Source organism: Clytia hemisphaerica, unplaced genomic scaffold (genome assembly GCF_902728285.1).
Source record: "Clytia hemisphaerica strain Z4C2 unplaced genomic scaffold, Clytia hemisphaerica genome assembly, whole genome shotgun sequence".
NCBI lineage: Eukaryota > Metazoa > Cnidaria > Hydrozoa > Leptothecata > Clytiidae > Clytia > Clytia hemisphaerica.
The window spans coordinates 1,542,839-1,562,281 of record NW_027103638.1 but is presented as its reverse complement, the minus strand read 5'-3'; the positions used below and the strand labels follow the sequence as shown (position 1 = coordinate 1,562,281).

The 19,443-nt window shown below is 35.3% G+C and overlaps 4 protein-coding genes across 4 annotated transcripts; 1 reads left to right on the top strand and 3 right to left on the bottom strand.

The window, feature by feature from the left end:
- Positions 1 to 1,050: 1,050 nt before the first annotated feature.
- LOC136802815 (uncharacterized) lies at positions 1,051 to 10,952 on the bottom strand. The gene is made up of 7 exons (XM_067059581.1): positions 10,947 to 10,952; positions 9,221 to 10,242; positions 8,786 to 8,915; positions 8,339 to 8,445; positions 8,009 to 8,105; positions 7,446 to 7,588; positions 1,051 to 1,157 (listed from the first exon to the last, which is right to left on the bottom strand). The coding sequence occupies exons 1-6, from the start codon at positions 10,950 to 10,952 to the stop codon at positions 7,472 to 7,474; spliced, it is 1,479 nt and encodes a 492-aa protein (XP_066915682.1). The 3' UTR covers positions 1,051 to 1,157; positions 7,446 to 7,471.
- LOC136802816 (uncharacterized) lies at positions 3,226 to 7,054 on the top strand. Its single transcript, XM_067059582.1, has 9 exons — positions 3,226 to 3,279; positions 3,501 to 3,531; positions 3,905 to 3,961; positions 4,489 to 4,653; positions 5,006 to 5,082; positions 5,226 to 5,334; positions 5,930 to 5,968; positions 6,247 to 6,303; positions 6,813 to 7,054. Exons 1-9 carry the CDS (start codon positions 3,241 to 3,243, stop codon positions 7,052 to 7,054), a joined length of 816 nt encoding a protein of 271 aa, XP_066915683.1. The 5' UTR covers positions 3,226 to 3,240.
- Positions 10,953 to 11,984: 1,032 nt separating the features above from the next.
- Positions 11,985 to 12,446, bottom strand: LOC136802814 (molybdopterin synthase catalytic subunit-like). Its single transcript, XM_067059580.1, has one exon. It carries the CDS (start codon positions 12,444 to 12,446, stop codon positions 11,985 to 11,987), a length of 462 nt encoding a protein of 153 aa, XP_066915681.1.
- Positions 12,447 to 13,102: 656 nt separating this feature from the next.
- On the bottom strand, positions 13,103 to 14,318 carry LOC136802795 (uncharacterized). The gene has a single exon (XM_067059557.1). The coding sequence runs from the start codon at positions 14,290 to 14,292 to the stop codon at positions 13,489 to 13,491; it is 804 nt and encodes a 267-aa protein (XP_066915658.1). The 5' UTR covers positions 14,293 to 14,318; the 3' UTR covers positions 13,103 to 13,488.
- Positions 14,319 to 19,443: the final 5,125 nt, after the last annotated feature.

Sequence of the window (19,443 nt, the reverse complement as noted above, 5' to 3'; positions counted from 1 at the left end):
ATCTGTGGATAATACCCTGGCATCGTCTAGTTTCGCCTACCCTGGGTACCAGAGGCCAAGTTTTCTTCAGAGAAAATACGTCAGCTCGGCGGTACAGTTGCAAGGAAAATCTAGTCAAGTGTTTAGCATAGCATAGCAGCAAGCCTCTCGCAAGTTCCATTGGTCTGAAAAAGCAAATCAAACATTATCTGCAACCTCATCTAAGCCAATCTGAGGCGCAGATTGGAAAATTAGTCGGCCTTTAGAGCTTGAAAGGGCTATGCTCGTATGCTCCCGCGGGGGGGGGGAGCAAAAATGGGTGCTGGGGGTGTGCGGACGGTGGTAAGGGTCGGTTTTTTGCCTTTCATAGTATCTCTCTAAGAGTCGGTAAATTCACTGTTTTTATTTGATTTATTAGTTAGATAGAGTGAAAAAATTGTAAAAAAGTCTCTCTAACGGTCTAAGGGTAGGTAATTTTTCAAAAATTGACGAAAATTTTTCAAAAAAGTCTCTTTAAGGGTCGCCTTTTCAGCAAAAGTCAGTCTCTCCAAGGGTCGGTTTTTGGAGGTCCCATGCCGCTCATACCCCTCATCTGATGTTACGTGTTTGGGAGTTCGTTGTTGGGAAACTCTTTTCAAGGTCAATCTCAGTACCATGAGTATCACAGCGCGAATAAATTCGTCCTCAGAGGTTAATATTTTCTCTTTGAAAACTTGACCTCTGATACTCAGGAAACAATCGCAGCGCGCCACGTTTTTTGAAAGAGTTAAATAAAAGGGATAACTTATTTGGACAAAATTTTCCGTCAGTTTTCCCCAACTAAACTCCCTCTGGACTATTTGTGCGGGAGATGAGCATAAAACGTTTTTAAAGCCTGTAAAGTTATCAATATCAACTTATCAAGATCAACTCGGTCCCTCTTACTTAGGGTCCGTGTTTAGCAAGTCAAAAAGGCAAAAATTCAAAAGAGTAGGAAATTCAATCAAAGGCTAAGAAATGTTTGTGAAATTGTTTGTCTAAGGGTTACAGTACTCTCTCGCGAATGACCGATAAGTAATAAATAAAATCTGATTTCTGTTATACAAGGGTATATTTTCAATTTATAAAAAAATGATTAAAATCAAAACATTAAAAATACAGAAACTATTTATTGTCGTGAGATGATTCCCTCTTTCGTCCTAAAAAATAACAAAATATCAATCTCGAAATAAAATTTGCCACGTCGCAGGGAATAGGTGAGTTGGAATTTAAATGTTGATTTCTGCTGAAATTCAAACAAGGTATAGTGCGGTCGTTTAGCATAATTTACAGGAAAAAAATAATATATAGCTGAAACTTTCTCCAGACCTTCTCTATAGGATGCTTATGCCTCAGGAAAAAATCCCCTAAAATCCCACTGGTGGAACATCCCTTTTTTGGGCAATTTCTTTTTTCCCCAGGCAAAACCCTAAGGTCAAAAATTTTTGAAAATTTCAAACTCTTTTTGAGACAATATCAGGTATACCATTCGAAAGCTCTCAAAAAACTATACAGAAGACTTTTAAACGGGTATGGCCGATTTCATTACCTAACTCGAGATATTTCATGCGCAAGTTCCACTTTTCGCCACATTTTGGTCTAAAATTGACCAAAAATTGCATCTTCTGCGTGAATTATCTCGAGTTAGGTAATGAAATCGGCTATACCCGTCTGAAAGTCTTCTATATAGTTTTTTGAGAGCTTTCGAATGGTATACATGATGTTGTCTCAAAAAGAGTTTGAAATTTTCAAAAATTTTTGACCTTAGGGTTTTGCCTGGGGAAAAAAGAAATTGCCCAAAAAAGGGATGTTCCACCAGTGGGATTTTAGGGGATTTTTTCCTGAGGCATAAGCATCCTATAGAGAAGGTCTGGAGAAAGTTTCAGCTATATATTATTTTTTTCCTACAAACAGCCTGTACTTTTGTAACACGACCACACTAGTAAGAAATAAATATGTAAAGGAAGCTAAAGCGGAAAAACTTAAGAGTATAGGTCCTCTCAGGCCTAGATCGCGAAGGATATCGAATTTTACATAGATTAAACTTCTTAAATAATGTGTAGTATATAAAAGGGCTTTGATTGCTATATTTCGACTAATTTCAAGAGATTTTTTGAAAATATTTCGTGCTTTTTTTGTTAGGGGGAATTTTGTTCGATTTTTTGAAATCGCTCGATTGTTTTGTTAGAAGCACTTGCTATACATTTTTGGAAACCTCAACCTTAGAGAAATCGAAATTACGATGTTTCCAATTTCTTTTCGGACAATGTGGTGTGATTTTCGGACAAATATGACGGTCTCAGGCAAAAATCATGATAGGGTCAAAAATTAATGAAATTTTAGCTTGAGAAAACGGAGACCTGTTGTATATTTTTGGAAAGCTCTCAAAAAATTAAGATTAGAGATATATTGCAAGTATAGGTGATTTTTGTACCTAACTCGAGATATTAACCCTTGAAAACCGTGTTTTTCAGACAGAAGCAGCTGTTTTGTCCAGTTTTTGCGCTTTTTGAAGCTCAATACCTCGAGTTAGGCACTCGAATCACCTATACTTGCAATATATCTCTAATCCTAATTTTTTGAGAGTTTTCCAAAAGTATACAACAGGTCTCCGTTTTCTCAAGCTAAAATTTTCATTAATTTTTAACCCTATGATTTTTGCCTGAGACCGTCATATTTGTCCGAAAACCACACCAAAGTGTCCGAAAAAAATTTGGAAACATCGTAATTTCGATTTCTCTAAGGTTGAAGTTTCCAAAAATGTATAACAAGTGCTTCTAACAAAACAATCGAGCGATTTTACAAAATGCCCTCTACTATTTGACTAAAGCACTGAGATCTTGAAATGCGGATTACAAACGAAACTCCATAAATACAATGATAGTTTGTATACAAACTGGGGACAAACTGCGATCTGTCCTCAGGATGAGGATTTGCAAGCATGGAAACCATAAAATAAACAAGGAACTAATCCCTTTCATCTTTTTGGCATTTCAATGAGTGAGGTGACGAAAAGTAAACAGCGACGACCAAAAATAGACGAGAGAAGGGGATTACACTTTAAATGATCCCTTGTGTTATACAGAGGACACCCTTTAAACATCGCAGTGAGGCACTAGGCCTCAATCTCACATTTTTCGCGTATTTATCAGAAGGCCTGGTAAAACTGTAGAATTTATATTATAGCGTTGAAAATCTGATTTGAAATTCTATTCTATACTAGTTGGACAGTTTTTTGACACGATGAAAGAATTGTTTTGGTTAATTGTGTTTTCGATAGAGGTAAGTAATGTCTGAAAAGTTTTGTTGCTTATTTTATTGACCCAAGACAAAAAAAACCTCTCTCAAAAACATTGCTTACCTGATTTTGAAATAGAGGGACCGATATATTTTATTTGGAACATCAATATAGAAAAAAACTGTTTGCAAACAAGGTCATAAACGCTTTTTTGTAGTGTTATGTTGAAACATTTAACAGCTTGCAAAATGAATCCCTTTTTCAGATACTCTTTGCAGCTGGAACAGTAACAAATGGTAAGTTTGACATCGTTTTCAGTCAAAATTTTTGAGTTTTTTATATCTTATACCAACTCCGCAAGTTTTGTATATCAAACTTAAATTTCGAATTTCCTTCTTACATAGACGAAAAATGAAGCAAACATGCATTTGCGCAACCGGTATATAGCTGTAAACCGGTAAACAGTAAATTTTCGGAGCTCAAACCATTTGATTTCAAAAACCTTATTGGCGTTATTTGTTCGTCATTGGCGTAATAAGGGTTGGCGTAAGGGATCGGGATCAAATTAGGGCCGGCCTAAAAATGGAAATAATTGAGCTTTGGCGCAATAAGGGCCGGTGTTAAAAGGACCGATAAGGTATATAATTATGTATTTCACAATCATTTTAGAAACAGAACGCGATTGCAGTAAATCAAACTTCATCAGAGAATACGTCGCAAGCCTAAGTAAGATAGAGAATGTTTGTTTAGGTTTATGTACCTTAAACCCAAATTTCGTGTATAAAGACTAAGGATACTGATAGAATCTCTGATATCTGTGATAAACTATCTACCATCATTCATCTAAGGATACTGTTGGTCTATAATGAAAGGCTTTGATTGAAAAAACTTTAAAACTAAAGTTATAGATCGTCTCAATTAAGCGTATATATAATTCCTAAATCTAGTCATCCATATTTTCAACCTGAAATTTGAACCTGAACCATCGATCCGATAAGTCACATAAACTTAATAATAGCCATTTTATGTATGTGTGTTGCTCTGCGATGGAGACAGTAAGCTTTTGATTCTGTCTAGATTCTGACTGACTGAGGACGATGTTAAATCGGCACTTTTACTATCCTCAACTTTGCGGGTCAAAACTTCGGGTTGATCCAGATCGTTAGTCACTCCAACTGTCCTCAAATGTATGGAGCATAAAATCCCCAATACACCGAGCACATAAAAAATTAACTTTTTCATTCTGCTTATAGCTCAAATGCTCAGCAAGCAGGCTATAAGTGATATAGCCGACAAATGCAGCAGTACAGTTCATAGCTGTAAACCACCCGACTTTGAAGTTCTCTATGCATACAGCTACGTGGACCAAGCGTACTTCTTCATAGCCGACGCAAATATCAACACTAGCTTGACTGAAGGTATTTCAAGTCTTCATTTCTAAGTCAACACTTCGCTTAACTTTTTCAAAATATCTCAAGCGCCTGACTTTACTCCAAAAGAGTCTAAAAGAATTATTGGTCTAAAGTGGTCTGAATCGCAGACCTCCAAAAATCCGTTATAGATGCAAACAGTCTAGTTTCAAAGATACAAAAATTGAAAACTAGAAAAAATACGATAAGGCATTAAGCGAGGGAGAAAATTTACAACCAAGTACAATCTTTAATCAGAGCATTTTTTGAAAACATTGATATACATTCTCAGATTTTACAGCTAAACCTGAAGTCGTTACAGTTAACTAAATAACCATTCGGAATCCTCTTTCATCAAAAGGTTGTTGGGGTTTTGGATTAGAAGTAGCAACAAAGAACGACCGCAAATCGATGACATATTACAATTTCATCCAAAATGTAATTATGTAAAATATTTTATGGCAGGGTGGATAGAGCTTAAACGTTTACAGAGAGTAGATAGTCCGGGTACGAAAAGGTTCTTCCAGTTTGGGGATAATTCTTAAAAAATAAACAACCATCGAATACTACTGCTTTTATAGGATGTGCAAATAGAACATGCAGTGCAAGTGATACTAAAGCAAAGTTATTCATTCGATCTTTACACTTTCCCGTTGGGTTTGAAGGAATCAATCACCTTGAAAGCACCAGGTTCGTAAATGACATTGTTTTGCAGTGTCAAATCATTGGATTTGATCATTGGTAGCAAATATCGTTCTCTGGAAAAGACTGAATGGGGGTGGGGGGGGGTAGGGTCAATTAAAAGTCTGAAACAATTTTGGTATCGTAGAGCAAAATTGATACTTTAGGTGTACAAGCTTTCGCGAGCAGAAACTTTAGCGGGGTCGAAAAATTTGAGACATATATTTTCGCGAATTTGAGGGAAAAATGTTTTTTGCGAGGATAATCTTTCTCGATTTGTTTGATTAAAATGAGAATTTTCGAATAAAAATTGCCTTAAAAGTGGAAACTATTCTTAATTTCACTAAAAACGGTTGCTCTTCGACTTTAAAAAGGCATTAAAGGATAATAATATGCCGAAAATTTGATATTTATTTCGATTTCGAGGTTTTATAGATTTTCAACTTTTTTGAGAAGTTTTTGCGAGCATAAACTTTCGCGAATTGCCCTGCTAAGACATTTACTAACGCGAAGAAGGCCAAAATTCGCGAAAATCGGGAAAGTTTCTACTCGCGAAAGTCTGTACGCCCACGCCTAAAAAATTCTATTTTTATTCCATTTTTAGATGAATGTGGTAACCAAGTGCTAAGCCATATTTATGAAGGTTTGAATTATATTCCTCTTGAAAATATGTATAACCTATTAGGTGCACGAGTCTCAAAGTATGGTGGTATTTGTGATCTTTCTACAAAATCTTAACACTAATTCAAACAAGGAAATATTTTCTTTCAAATTAATTATGAAGTTAGCGTTGGAAGTAGTTTTGGAAATAAGAGGAAGATTTTGTAGGCAACAGAATAGCGAGAGTCCGCTTTACATACAACACTATGAAAATTTCAATGAAAAAAAAAATGATCACAATCGTTTCTTCATTTTTAACAGTTTCAAAGAACAAAACAAAGAAGAGTGAAAAGAACTGTTCCGATTGCACCCTGTCAGGTGAGTTATGAAAATCCCAAAGACGTTTGAAAACCATATCAATCAAGCAATGAAACATGGTGATAATATTGTTAACACAGGACCATTCAGGTCAAATATCTTCCAAAATAATAGTCACTGAACCATATTACTCAATCCCAGCCAACCAAAAATCTTTGATCGAAGTTTTTTTTGAAATTGGTACCCTAATGGCGGCACTTATCAATAGAGGTGTAAATGCATCCAGAGCGCCAGTTCTACTTTTCCTAGAATACTTTTGATGATGTAGCGCCGTTAAACGTTAATTTTTAACATTGCAATGGCTTCTTCTCGGGTACCAATTCCAAAAAAAACTCCGATCAAAGATGGCGGATATAGCTTGGTCATGGGATATATAAAGGTCAGTGTTTATAGTCTGTAAATTGATTCTTTTGGTTTAGTAGTATAAGTAGCCCCAATTAAAACTAGAATACCAACTTAAAAAAGCACAATTTTTCTCTTAAAAATATATATTTCTACTTTTGGAAAAGGTTTAACAATGAAAATGGATTTTGCAGAAGAAGTTTGCCACAGATACGAAAACAAAACAACACGCAACATAGCATTGAACCAACGGATGAAATGTAATGAGGAATGCATATTAATACTGACCAATGGCACGTATGGAGGAATGAACGGAGCCGAAAGCTCTAACAGCAATGGTGCAAGTGGTTACAATTTTTCATTTTCAATGATTCTTTATGTAATCGTAGTGACAGTCCTTATCAGTTAATAGTTTCCTTCGGAGCTGTCCCCTTACTTAAAACAAAAATGTTTAGCACAAAAATATTTCAGGACTGCCCCCTTTCTTTAAAGGAAAATGTTGCACCCACTTTAGTTTTTCCCCATTATGGCTCCGAAAGGCTTTCACTTAGATCGGCAAATACGGGCAAAACTTTGACGCCAAAAATTTTGAAATGTGGAAGTTTTGAAAAAAAATTTGAGAAAAGTTCAGCATAGTCTATTTCTTTCTCAGATTTATCAGTCTTAAAGTTCAATTTCATGTTTAAATTATTTGATTATTATTAAATTGAAGCATTTTGTTTGTGATTTGTTTAACATTTTCTAATTCAGATCATTTTACTATAGTTAGATGTAAAATTTAATATCTAGAAAAGACGTACCTTGTCAAAAAGAAATGAAAGCGTTGTCATCTTCGTTTGTAGATGCACGGCTTGAGCTCAATTGTTTTGTCGTTCTTACTGTTTTTGTTATAGTTGGAAGTCTTCTCAAAATCAAACATGATAAACATCTTATTGGTATCATCCTAAAAAAAGAAAAATCCCTGGTCTTTCATTTTTAAATGAAGTTTCTTTCAGTTTCATTTTTCTATAAAAACCAGTGCCTGGGTATGGAGAAATTACTAAAATTACTACCAAGGTCGTTTCAGCAGTTTGAAAATTAACTGCATTCATAAAGAATTGTTTTGTGATTTGTTAGGGGGGCGAATAATGTGATGGGGCAGTCTCGGAAGGTATGTATCATCTCATTAGGCTATCAGATTGATTTTTAGCCAAAATGAATATGTTTTTCGCAATCAGCACCCAGATAATGTCCTTATCTCTTTAGAGCATCAAAGAATAGTCAAGAGTGTACCTCTAAAATTGGCGGGAAAGAAAAGGAATGATTTATATAAAATGCTCGTGGGTGATTATGTGGCATGTGACAGTAACTGGAATAAACCTACTTTCGACAAAAGGTCAAAACCATGTGAGATTACACCATCGATAAAATGTTGGACGTCCTTGAAACGACTTTTCACTTCTGCTATCTTTAAATGACCACTGAAAATTCAAAAAAGAAGAAATTATTAATCGGACCTAATTTTATTTCTCGATATGATACTTTCTTTATATTAGAAAAATGAGAAGAATAGAATCTCTGAGCTTAAAAAGTTTTCCGGGTCAATGATAATATAAAGATTCACGTTCATACACTTCATAAATGTAGAAAAGATTCTAATTCAAGAGTAAATTTTTGATTCGTACAGATTGTGGTGTCTTGTGTAAGTCCTGACCTTATCTTGAGTGTACGGTTAGCCTCTGCAATAAAATCATTGACATTAGTACCCATGAGTGCCAACGAGAAAACTGCAATGTCAGCACTTCCACTTTTCACTGGTACCTAAAATATAAGTATTACATTTTTTCATTTATTTTTTCAAAGGCCTAAAGAGAACAAAATGAAGAACAATCAATGAATTGAGTTTCTAAATTGTCCTAAAATATGTTTTTGGATCCAAAAAAGACAACGAGCTTTTCTAACCTCACTTTCAAGGCCAATAAGCAATTCCGTCATCAGAAATTGAGGTAACGGATGAAAAAAGTACAACTTCCTTCAACTTTTTTTTTGCTCGCGCGAAACTCTTTTATGACGTAAGGTTAAGAAAAAAACTGTCGCCTATTTCGCGCGAAAGTGGATACCAGCCTTAAGTGAAATCTGAAATCTGTCTTCTAAAGCTTACATTTTTCATATCAGCAACAGTGACGTCATCATTGACCGCTACTAGATCAAAGGAATGGACTTTTTGAGGGACACTCCGACCAATCTTTGCATTACCACAACCAAAATCAATCACTATGGAATCTTCCGATCTTGAAGAAAAAACAAAAACATTTTCAAAAATAACAAAAATATCATTTCAATGATAAATATAGTTAAAATTTCATGGTCTACTAATGTTAAAAGGATCAAATGCTTTTCAAATTTTAGAGCAATGAAAAATTAGATACGATGTCTCTCTGTTTGTCAATTTATCAACAAATGGACCAGGTTTTTATTGCAAAGTGCAAGGATAAAAATTCGACCCGTTGAAAAAAGAAGGGTTTCAGCTTTCAAACCATTTTACATTCAATCAATTCAATCTACTAAAAGTTAACAAAATAAAGATACTACTTACTGCTCTTTGATGAATTCAATAATTAAATCAACTGGATTTTCTGGCCAATGTAAGACTTGTGATTCAAATCCTTTGTGATAAACATCAAACAGGGATGGTTGCCTTTTGAACATGTCTACAGCCATGTGGCTATCTGTTGTGTATAACTTCTCATTGATGTACCGGAAATGACCACCTTCCAGCTTTCTGTTCATCTTTTGTTGAAATTTAGAAAGTCTTTTGGAAATGGCATCATTTGGTTTAGGAGAATTGATACTTTTACTTTCTGGAATATTTGGCGATTTCTCTTGGTCATCAGTTGACAAGTCCTTTGCATCTCCCTCTTCTGAATTAATATTTCCTGTCTCTGTATCAATCTTTTCTGTTCGTTGCTCTGAATTATTGTCTTTATCCCTATTCTTTTTGCTTTTCTTCTTCTTCTTCTTTGAATCTCGTTCAGTACCTTTATCCCCACTTAAATTGTCATATTCATTAAAATCCAATCCATTGTTTATAACACTAGTTTCATCAATACCCGTCTTTTTAATGGTTATTGAATGCTCTAGGATATTATTATTCTCTTCGCTCTTTCGTTTTTCTTTCTTTTTCTTCTTCTTTTTGATAGTCTGAATATCTGTATTTTCAGCATTAATTTCCAGCAAATTCTTATCCTCAATATCCAACGCTTTCAATAATACTGCACTAGTATTAGTAGTTTCCAAATCACCAGATAATTTACGTTTCTTATTTTTCTTTTTCTTCAGCCCTGGGTTCTCTATGTTTTCTTCATTATTTTTATTTTCAAAATTCTCATTCTCAGATGAATTGTTTGTTCCATTTGCATTTTTCTTAGGTTTTGCTTGGTCAGGCTCCTTAGATATAGATCCATCTGCATCTTGTTTGTTGATATTCCCTTTATTTTTCTGTTTCTTCTTTTTCTTATTATTGTTTATTCTATCTACTGAGTTGGGTTTATCAAAAAGTTTTGATACCAAGATGTCTTGTTCTTCACCTGTACCCCATCCATCATTTATACTGAACATCTTAAAAGTGAACAAGAGAAATAAAAATTAAATAATACAGAGAAAAGATAACCAAGAAAAGTGATTCCAAAGCAAAAATATGTCACAGAATGTGCAGATGTAGAGCTTTCAGTTTGGTAACTCAAGAGGAACGAATTGGGGTTTATTCAATTTCGAGGCACAGAAAATCTACTTCAAAATATGCATAAATAAAACATGCTATTCATTGTTGATCAGTCATAAAAATCTTCTATAAATAATAATGCCTAGAGTCACATTGTTTGCAAGTAAATAAAACCTATTAAAAATCTACCATTAAAAACAACAGCAACAAAATTGTGATGCGCATACAAATATATCCTTAAACCATATTCATACTAGGCTTTTAGGGGTTGTCCAGAACTAGGGGGAGGGGGGGGCTTTTCTTGTACACCCCCTTAACTTTTGATTTAGTTGGCATTTTTGGATGGAATTTGGCACACAAGATCTTTGTCATTTAAGCAGGCAAATTTCCAGGATTTGGAGCTGCTACCGTTTTTAATCAAAAAACTAAGTTTCAGAATGTGCCTTAGGCTCGAAAAAGCATACAGGGGCCTTTGTAAACAGCCCAACTGGTCCAGGACAGTCCTGGTGTGGTCTATTGGGCAAAGCCCCAAGAAAATTATGCCTTTTTGCGGAATTAAGTGCTATAATGTCAAATATTTGAAGACATTTCACTCATTTACCTTCATTTACCTTTTTCCATAGCTAACTTTATTTTTCATAAAGATTGAGTTCCAAAACTTAATTAAAGATTCAGTTTCTGCTCATAGTGTCCTCCAGGGTTTGTTCCCCCCACCAAATTCTTGATTTTTTTAAATCTCCCCCCTCTTTTTTTTCCCCAGAAAATTCTGAAAATATCAGTTCCCCCCATATACCCGTATAAATTTCTCAAATGTTAACCTGACACAAACGTAAAATTTTGCTGCAAAAGGAATACTAGACATAATAGAACGAAAATTGGTTAATTTTTCAATCATGATCTAATCACATGATATCATGGGGACTGACCTTGGTTGCTGAGATAAAATTGAAGTGATTTCACACTTCCCCCCACCAAATTTGCAAACTATCGATGTTTTCCCCCCTCTTTTTTCCCCCCCTTTACTATTCAAATCTTCATTTTCCCCCCTCACCCATTCAAAATTGGAAAATTGGTTTCCCCCCCTTTATAAAGGGGGGGGGAGCTGGAAAAATGCCTGATAAGGTAAATTCTGACAAAATATTCTTTTGATGACTTCTCACATCAAGCCCAAAGTGAGCAATAACTGGAAACTTCCTTTGTTCTTAAAAAAAGGTCTTAAAATTTAAAAAATTCAAATGTTTTCTTGCAATGTGTCAATTTATATTACACCTTACTGTTAGAAATGTCATCATGCTCAGGGTGTGAATATTTTTAGGTGTCGGAGCTTTGTTCATTTTGAAGCTAAATAAAAGTTAGGAATTTACAGAAAATTTCATGCCAAAAGCTCTATTATTTCAGGAGTTAATATTAGTTTCACCTCCAAACAGAAAAAGCTCCCCCCCCAAAGTATGAATAGGGTTAACTAGGAATACTTAAATAAAATGTTTTGTAAATAAAAAATCTAAGCTTTGATGATAAGCTTTATACAGTGTTGTCTAGGTAAAGGAGAAAGGAATTCATACATAAGTTTATACAATGACAATTTCAGACGTAATTTCTAGATCTAAATTGTATCTTTTTTCAGTTGTCTTGATAATCCTTATCCATCTTTCTGTATCCAGAAAGCTTCTTTGTTCTCTTTCCAAGAACTTGATTCATCTTCATATATTTCTTTCTTCCAAATAGGGACTCTTGCTTTTAGCTCGTTAATCCCCAATTCAGTTGCTTGGATAGCTTCTTTCCTATGGGTTGAAGAAACAGCCACTATTACACTTGATTCCTTGACCTGAACCTCACCTAGTCGATGCATAATGCAAATATTACCCACATCATAGTTGTTTCGAATCTTTTGGCAAACATTAACAAGTTCTTTGATTGCCATTGGTTCATAGGCTTCGTAAAATAGTGTTTTCACAACATTTCCTTTGAAAGAGTTTCTTGTGGTGCCAACAAAACAAGATGTGCCACCAGTACACGGTAGAACTATAAAATCAAGAGCCACGTTAATATCAAGTTTCTCTTTTGTTATAATGATCAATTCTGTGTCTGTTGAATGCTTCATTTGCTTCGTATTTTATCCACCACTGATAGGAGGGATAAGTGCTATCTCGTCACCCTCTTTGAGACTCAAAGTTTCATCTAAATTATCAATGTAATTTTGGTTCAATGCAATTATTAAATTATTTTGTATCTGCTTCAACGTTGGGTATAATTCCAGAATCTGTTTGATGATGTCTGCTAATTTTATTTGTGATGTAAACTCTATGTCAATGGAACTTTTGCTTGTAATCTCTCGTACTTTTGCAAAGAACAAAACACTGACCCTAACTTTTCCACAGTCCATTTAATAATGAAACTTTCTTAAAAACAAGTGAATTTTTAACTGTTAATAAATCTATTTTCAGAAAATGAATACCTTAGGGGATAAATTTTTATGAGCAAATATTATCACAAGACAATTTTTTTCAAAAATTATTTTATTTTTTTGGGATTTATTTTCAGGAATCTGTCTTTTTTAAACTAATTTCCTTCATTTTCTTAGACGTTTTGCCAACAAACCTGGTTTTAAAATTTTGCGATTATTAAAATTCTCGAATTTTGGAATTAAACTCACAAAATATAATCCTCACATAAATTGATCCACTTAAGAAATTTGAAAAAGTAAGTTATCAACTTTATTTGAAAATTTAAGTTACAAGAGGAGTAGAAAAACAAAGATAAAAAGACCTTCTAGAAAATTTTTTTTCACTAATTAAGAAGAAACTGTATTTACATAACAATAAATTGATATTTAAAGACGACAATTACTTGGATAAAAAATATTTTTTAACATCATATTCGTAGCTCGATAATATATAAGGTCAATGCCTAAAACTTTATCCTTTGGGTGATATGTGTTATCAAAAAAAATGGATTGTTCCAGTAAAAAGAACAACATGGATCATTTAGAGATTTAGAGGGATGTTCTAAGAATGCTAAAATTCCTTAAAACTTTCTGGACCGCTCAAACTATCAATAACATTAATGAACATAGACCATTTAATTTGTATTTCAAATCACTAGCGATGACACATAATAATGAATAACAATCAAATTCAAGGCATTCATAAATTAGGCTTGTCTATCAAATTCAATCTTTTTTTCAATTCCATGAAATTTGTTTCAAGTTCTTCTTCAAAGTAAACATTCATGAATGATTTAGAATTATATCCATTATATAACGCCCAAGGAATGTATTTTGTTATTGTTGCTTTTTCCTCTGCTGACGTAGCTAGGGGTCCAAAAAGAGCTGACACAGCATTCATTGGAAGGCCAAAATGAGCCCACTCAAACCATTTAATAATTACTTCTTCTGGTACACTGATAGACAAATCAAGAAAAACATGTGCAAAATCGTGGATCTGACGATAACGCTTTATGATATATGCTAACTCAGTGTTGTCAACATAATGAACAGGATCTCTAGTATCCGAAGTAATTTCATGTTTTCTCATAAAGGAGGCATATGTATACCCAAAAGTGTCCTTGGACAGAGTAAGCAATTTATCTAGATTTAGTATGTTGCCATCAATGATAGGTTTCTCCTTTAGAATCCTTTGTCCGGTTGGGTCATTAAGCATTTGTAACTGAATATTACGGAGAGCTGGTTCAGGAAACAAGGATTCCCCTAGGGCAGCTACCATGTCAGATCTCAAGGGGTTAGTTACTCCTGCTAATGCTGAACCAACAGCTAACAAGCTCTTTTGAAATGAATTTGTGGGTCTGTGACCTTCATATAAAATTTCATTGTCAATAGCCTGAAATTGCTGGTGTTGGTTGTCATTGTACTGCCGCCTACTTACATTTACAGAAGCACATCTTTTTAGTAATACCAGTCTTCTAAATGTTGAATAATGCTTAGAAAGCATCCTAAAGATGAAATTTTAATCAATGCTTAGTTATATATTAATAATACAATAATAAAATCTAACATTGAGCAATTTGGGTTAAAATGCTAACTACTCTCTGAGAAAATTCAAATAAAAAGTATATGCACAATCAGAGAGGCAGTTTTGCAACTAGGTTTTGTTAATATAGATAGCAAACTAAGGATTGGATGGTTACTTGAACCAAAAACCCTCTTTATTGGCAAGGCATAAATGAAGTACCGTCAACTGCTCTAACTTGGGAAATTGGTTGAAACATGGGACTGGTCGATATCTGGCCTGTATTTTCACTTACTGTTAAATCTCTTTGACAACAAACTTGTTTTGATAACTCCACCAAGTTTATCAATCATACTTCTTTGTTCATCTTAGAGTGCACAGACACTCATCGCATGTCGCGTGTTTTCCACTACAGATTTTTTTCATATTTCGATTTAAAAGCCTACTCGGTGCGAAAGAGAAATTGTGTATTGTTTAATACGCCGTTCATTAACTCAAATCAAATTTTTGGAGGTTTGGTGAAATGGTGGCCGAATTGCCGTCCCATGTTTTGTCAGATAGTCCCAAGTTAGAGCAGTTGACGGTAATTGTCTTTCAATTACACAGAATGACAGACACAATCCGCAAAGTTGCGATCTGGAGGGTGGTCCTATGAAAAGCATAAGAAAATAGTCAAAGATCAAAGAAATTTATCTTTACATTCAATTGCAATTGATAGCAGGTTATGGGGCTTTCAAAGTTTATAAATATGAATCGCACGAAGCTTTCACTCTGACTGCCAGCCAGTTTTCAGAGTATGGCAGAAATCATCAAGGTCTCGAGGGCAGAGATTGCTCACTTTTTAAGGGTAGGGGCAAGTTTTGATAATATCTACCGTAGGTTGGTCTAATATCGACATCCCTGGTCTAATTTCAACACCCTTCTTTAGAGACGGGAATAATATGAAAGCTTGAATCACTGATTGAAAAAGTATTATTCCTCTGTAAGCCAAGAAAAACAGTTTCAACCTTTTATTTCTATCAATTTCAGCTGATAAAAAGAGTGTCAGAATTATATTACGGTACAGTTCAGGGGCAAAATCATTGAAAACTGGCTATATTTACCTGTTTTTCTGGCTTTTTTGTGCTAGGAAACAGATCTTAGGGGCAAAGTTTTATGTTGGAAATTTTCTTTGGGGGCAACCATGACATGCTCTGAAACTACCAGGACCGTTTGAAATCAGATTTTGTAGAAATGTCCAGTCTTTAAATGAGGAAACTTTTTTCCACTGAAAATACAAATACTGGACAGAGAGGTGATGAACCAATCATCACTATAGCGGTGAAGAAAAGGGGGAAATCCCACTTGTTCGACAGTATAATTGTTCGACGGTACATTTTGTTCGACAAATCTTTAAAAATGTCAAACAACTGGTCTGTTGAACAACTAAGCGATCACTTGTTCGACAGACCAGTTGTTCGACAAATCAGTTGTTCGACAAAATAAAAAAAGAGGCCTGGAAAAATAAAGAACAAACTGAAACTCGAGTTTTCATTTTCCCAAAAGGATTTTCGAGTTAACATTAACTCTGATTTCATTTTTCACAAAAAGCAGAGTGGGGTTGTTTATGCGTGTAATACAGTAGTATATATGGCGTTATATGATAATATGTATTGTTACAGGATTTAGTTTGTATAAACGACTGGAAGAATCCGATATTCCGGCCTTTTTCTCGGACGGGGGTGCTTCTGTTAAGACTTTTGGGCACGAAGGATAAGGTAATTAATTCTTGATCAAGCATCAACACAACCCCGTATCATCAGCTTTTGTATGCTTACTAATAGCGCTAGATAATACCCTGACATTGTCTGTTTTTCGAACGTGTCATTACATAATTCAAAAACAAAACATCAGATTTTTTCATAACGTATTGTTTTAAGAAAACTCGCATCAGCCAACACTAAGGTATTCTCTGGCGTCAATCAGTAATGTTTAAAGCCTGGGATACACGGGGACAAGGTTGGCATCAACAAATTCTCAAAATAAAATCTACTAAAATAAAGAAGTCTTTAACACACAAATCCACACTTTTTTTCAAGAATTTGTTTTGAGCGGGTTGAAATTATAATTGTAATATTGACACTTTTCTTTTGTTTGGAGATTTGAAACAGTTAGTTTGAAACAATTGAGAATAATTTCTTGGGAGAGAAAATTGTTGTGTGTTCTGATATCTCCTTTTATGTGTTTCAACCTTCAACCGATTATGTGCGTCTCGATTGTTTTTCTAAACCAATCAAATCGATGCATGAAATCAAAACAAACATTTTTTCCGAACAAGACCCCTAGATATTTTTCATTAACTATAGCAAACCAATATTATAGAATCTGGATTGGTCGGCACAGCGCCGATATATATGATTTCGACCTGTGCTTTTCACGGTTTGTTTATCTTACAGGTCCTGAAGATATCTGACAAGGTACCAAATATATATACTTACTTGTGTTACTTGTGTGGTTGTTCGAGCATCCTGCTTCAGGTAAGGTTCTTGGTGAACAACGCCTCTGTGTGATCAATCTGTCGAGAGAAAAAGAATCTCAGCAGATATTTTTCATGTCAATTATTGAATTGGAATTAGCTCTCCTGCACCCAGTATATCCATGGATCTGGGGTTCATCTGGGATAGACTTAAGGTGTGTGTCCAGGGCTCTTTTGAATTTATCGGTAGAAATGTTTTTGAGGTTTCTGATGCTCTTTGGCATAGCATTAAAAAGTTTTGCACCTTGAACTGCAAGTGTGCTGTCTCTAAATTTTGATGTTTGGTTCTTTGGAATTGACAGTGTACACATCCGGCCCAGCCGGGGGTTTTCAGTGGTTTTGATACCATTTAAAGTAGGTACAATCTTTTCCATCACCTTCCAGACGTACATTATTCTGTAGCGTTCTCTTCGCCTTTGAAGTGAGTAAATTTTTGTCTGTTTTAGACACTCCCAATAATTGTTTGGGGTGCCATTTATCTTTCGTAAGAAGGACTTTTGAATATCTTCAAGTCTCTGAATGAGACCAACTGCATTTGGGCTCCACAGAACGGAGCAATATTCTAATATTGGTATCACCAATGATTTATATAGTACGATCATACAATTTAAAGATCGTGAAGAAAAAGTTCTCAGGATCCAAGATGTTATAAGAGTAATATATAAACTGTCGACCATCTACACTGTCGAACAACTGGGCTGTCATTTATGTGAACCAGTCTAGTCTGTTCCTCTAAAGGATCCTGCATTGTTACACGCATGCGTAATTGGTCGTTCTTTTATACCACATTTAGTTGATTCCCGTGATAAACAAAGGGGAATGAATCGCTAGGGGTGGTACAGTCACTTTCGCTTCGGTCGGGGTTGTGGATGGTCAGTCTGGGAAATCCTCTCAATTGCACGCTTATGTTCGGAGGCCGTAAGCGCGCAATTGCACAGTTTTCAAAATGGCAGAATTTTTATTGAAATTGTTCTGAAACGGGCGGTAAGCGTTAAGAAAGATTGACGGGTGACGGCTTTTGCGGTAAGCGTGCAATTGCATGCTTTAAAATTTCCTATATTTTTGACACGCAATTCCTTCCGAAAGCTCTGTTGAATTTCAAAAGCCTAGGGCAGTTTTACTCAAAATTTATCGTAAAAGAAGATTCCGTAAAAATGGATTGCCCGTTAAACCATGCCACGACCCTCGACCTCGGGCCATGTTCGGGCCGAGAGACCTATCAATTCTTTTGGCCCGAACATGACCCGAGTCATTCGGGCCATGTTAAATGTTAAATTGATTCAGCATGCCCAGTCAAACAAAATAGTACAAAATAAGATTTGTCTGTTTTGTTTATATCGCTCAAAAAAACTTTACGAGCTTCCTGTGGACTCACGCTTCAGTTTAAAACCAGGACCAGTCATAGTTCGGAAGGGGGTCACTACCCCCCCTACCCTAGAGCTACCCCCCTACCCTAGAGCTACCCCCCTACCCTAGGTTCTTCCCCCTTTTAAAATTTGATGCTACCCCCCTCAAAATTTTAAAATCCTACCATAATTCTACCGGTGAAAAAGCAAGAACATTCAGTGTAAATAAGCAAATAATTGCATTGTAAATTAAACGTTACATTAGACGTTGCATTGTAAATTAAAAATAAAACTTCTAATTTGGGAAAACACAAAAAAAACATACCACTGACATCTTACCCCCCCCTTTCTAGATGAACCCCCCCTTTCTGAAAACTTCCCCCTTTCTAGAAAAAATTCTCTTACCCCCCCTTTTACTAGCAAATATTTCCACCCTAAGTATATTTTATAACTATGTTTTCATACCAAATAAGACATATAATATTTATATGAATTTACAACATTCATATATTTAATATAATCAAGAGAAACCAAGTTTTTCTCAAAAGAAAAGGCCTATGAAATTTACATATGAGTTTACCGTCGGCCGCCCGCATCTCTAAAAAGCACCCGCATGAAAATTTCATTATCTTCAAAATTCCTAAAATTTTCATTATTTCTATATTTCTTTACAACTACAACCTCCATCGCTGTTAAAATCGTCTCTACGCAGGATTCCCTCTACGCATGACCTTTTTCCCAGAGTAAACACGGGTAAACAAAGAAGATTTTTTACAGAAAATGTGACCGCCCTCAATCCTACAACTACAGCGGGCGTCACGCCCATCTATCTGCCTAACCGCCCTGGCGGCCATTTTAGTTTTTTGCCAAATCTAGCGCCACTGTAGTAGCAATCGATCTTTATTTTTCGTTCGCAAAACATGCGTAGGCCGTAGGGTTGAAGCGAAGCAAAATTTTTTATTTTGAGAGAGAATGGTTAGCAGAAATGGTGGATAAGGTGCTGTTGGGAAAATAATGAATAATGAATAATGAAATCATGCCGCATCTATTTTTGGGTAAGTTCACGACGGTAAACTCATATGTAAATTTCATCGGCCAAATGTTAAAAAAATTCAGTCCTGAAATTACACGCCTGTTTAAATCATGTTTTCAAAAATTGGCCCGAGTGTGGCCTGTGCGTGGCCCGCGTGTGGCCCGAACACGGCCCGAATTCTCGGGCCAGCTCGGGCGGTAGGTGATAACTACTATCCGTATATCTAACACTCCTTCTAC

Coding starts and splice junctions, on each gene's coding strand:
- LOC136802816 (XM_067059582.1), top strand. CDS start 3,241: ATGAAAGAATTGTTTTGGTTAATTGTGTTTTCGATAGAG. Junction 3,532..3,904: donor AGCTGGAACAGTAACAAATG/GTAAGTTTGACA, acceptor CAATCATTTTAG/AAACAGAACGCGATTGCAGT. Junction 5,969..6,246: donor GCTAAGCCATATTTATGAAG/GTTTGAATTATA, acceptor CATTTTTAACAG/TTTCAAAGAACAAAACAAAG.
- LOC136802815 (XM_067059581.1), bottom strand. Junction 8,446..8,785: donor CTGTTGCTGATATGAAAAAT/GTAAGCTTTAGA, acceptor CTTATATTTTAG/GTACCAGTGAAAAGTGGAAG. Junction 8,106..8,338: donor AACCGTACACTCAAGATAAG/GTCAGGACTTAC, acceptor TTGAATTTTCAG/TGGTCATTTAAAGATAGCAG.
- LOC136802814 (XM_067059580.1), bottom strand. CDS start 12,446: ATGAAGCATTCAACAGACACAGAATTGATCATTATAACAAAAGAGAAA.
- LOC136802795 (XM_067059557.1), bottom strand. CDS start 14,292: ATGCTTTCTAAGCATTATTCAACATTTAGAAGACTGGTATTACTAAAA.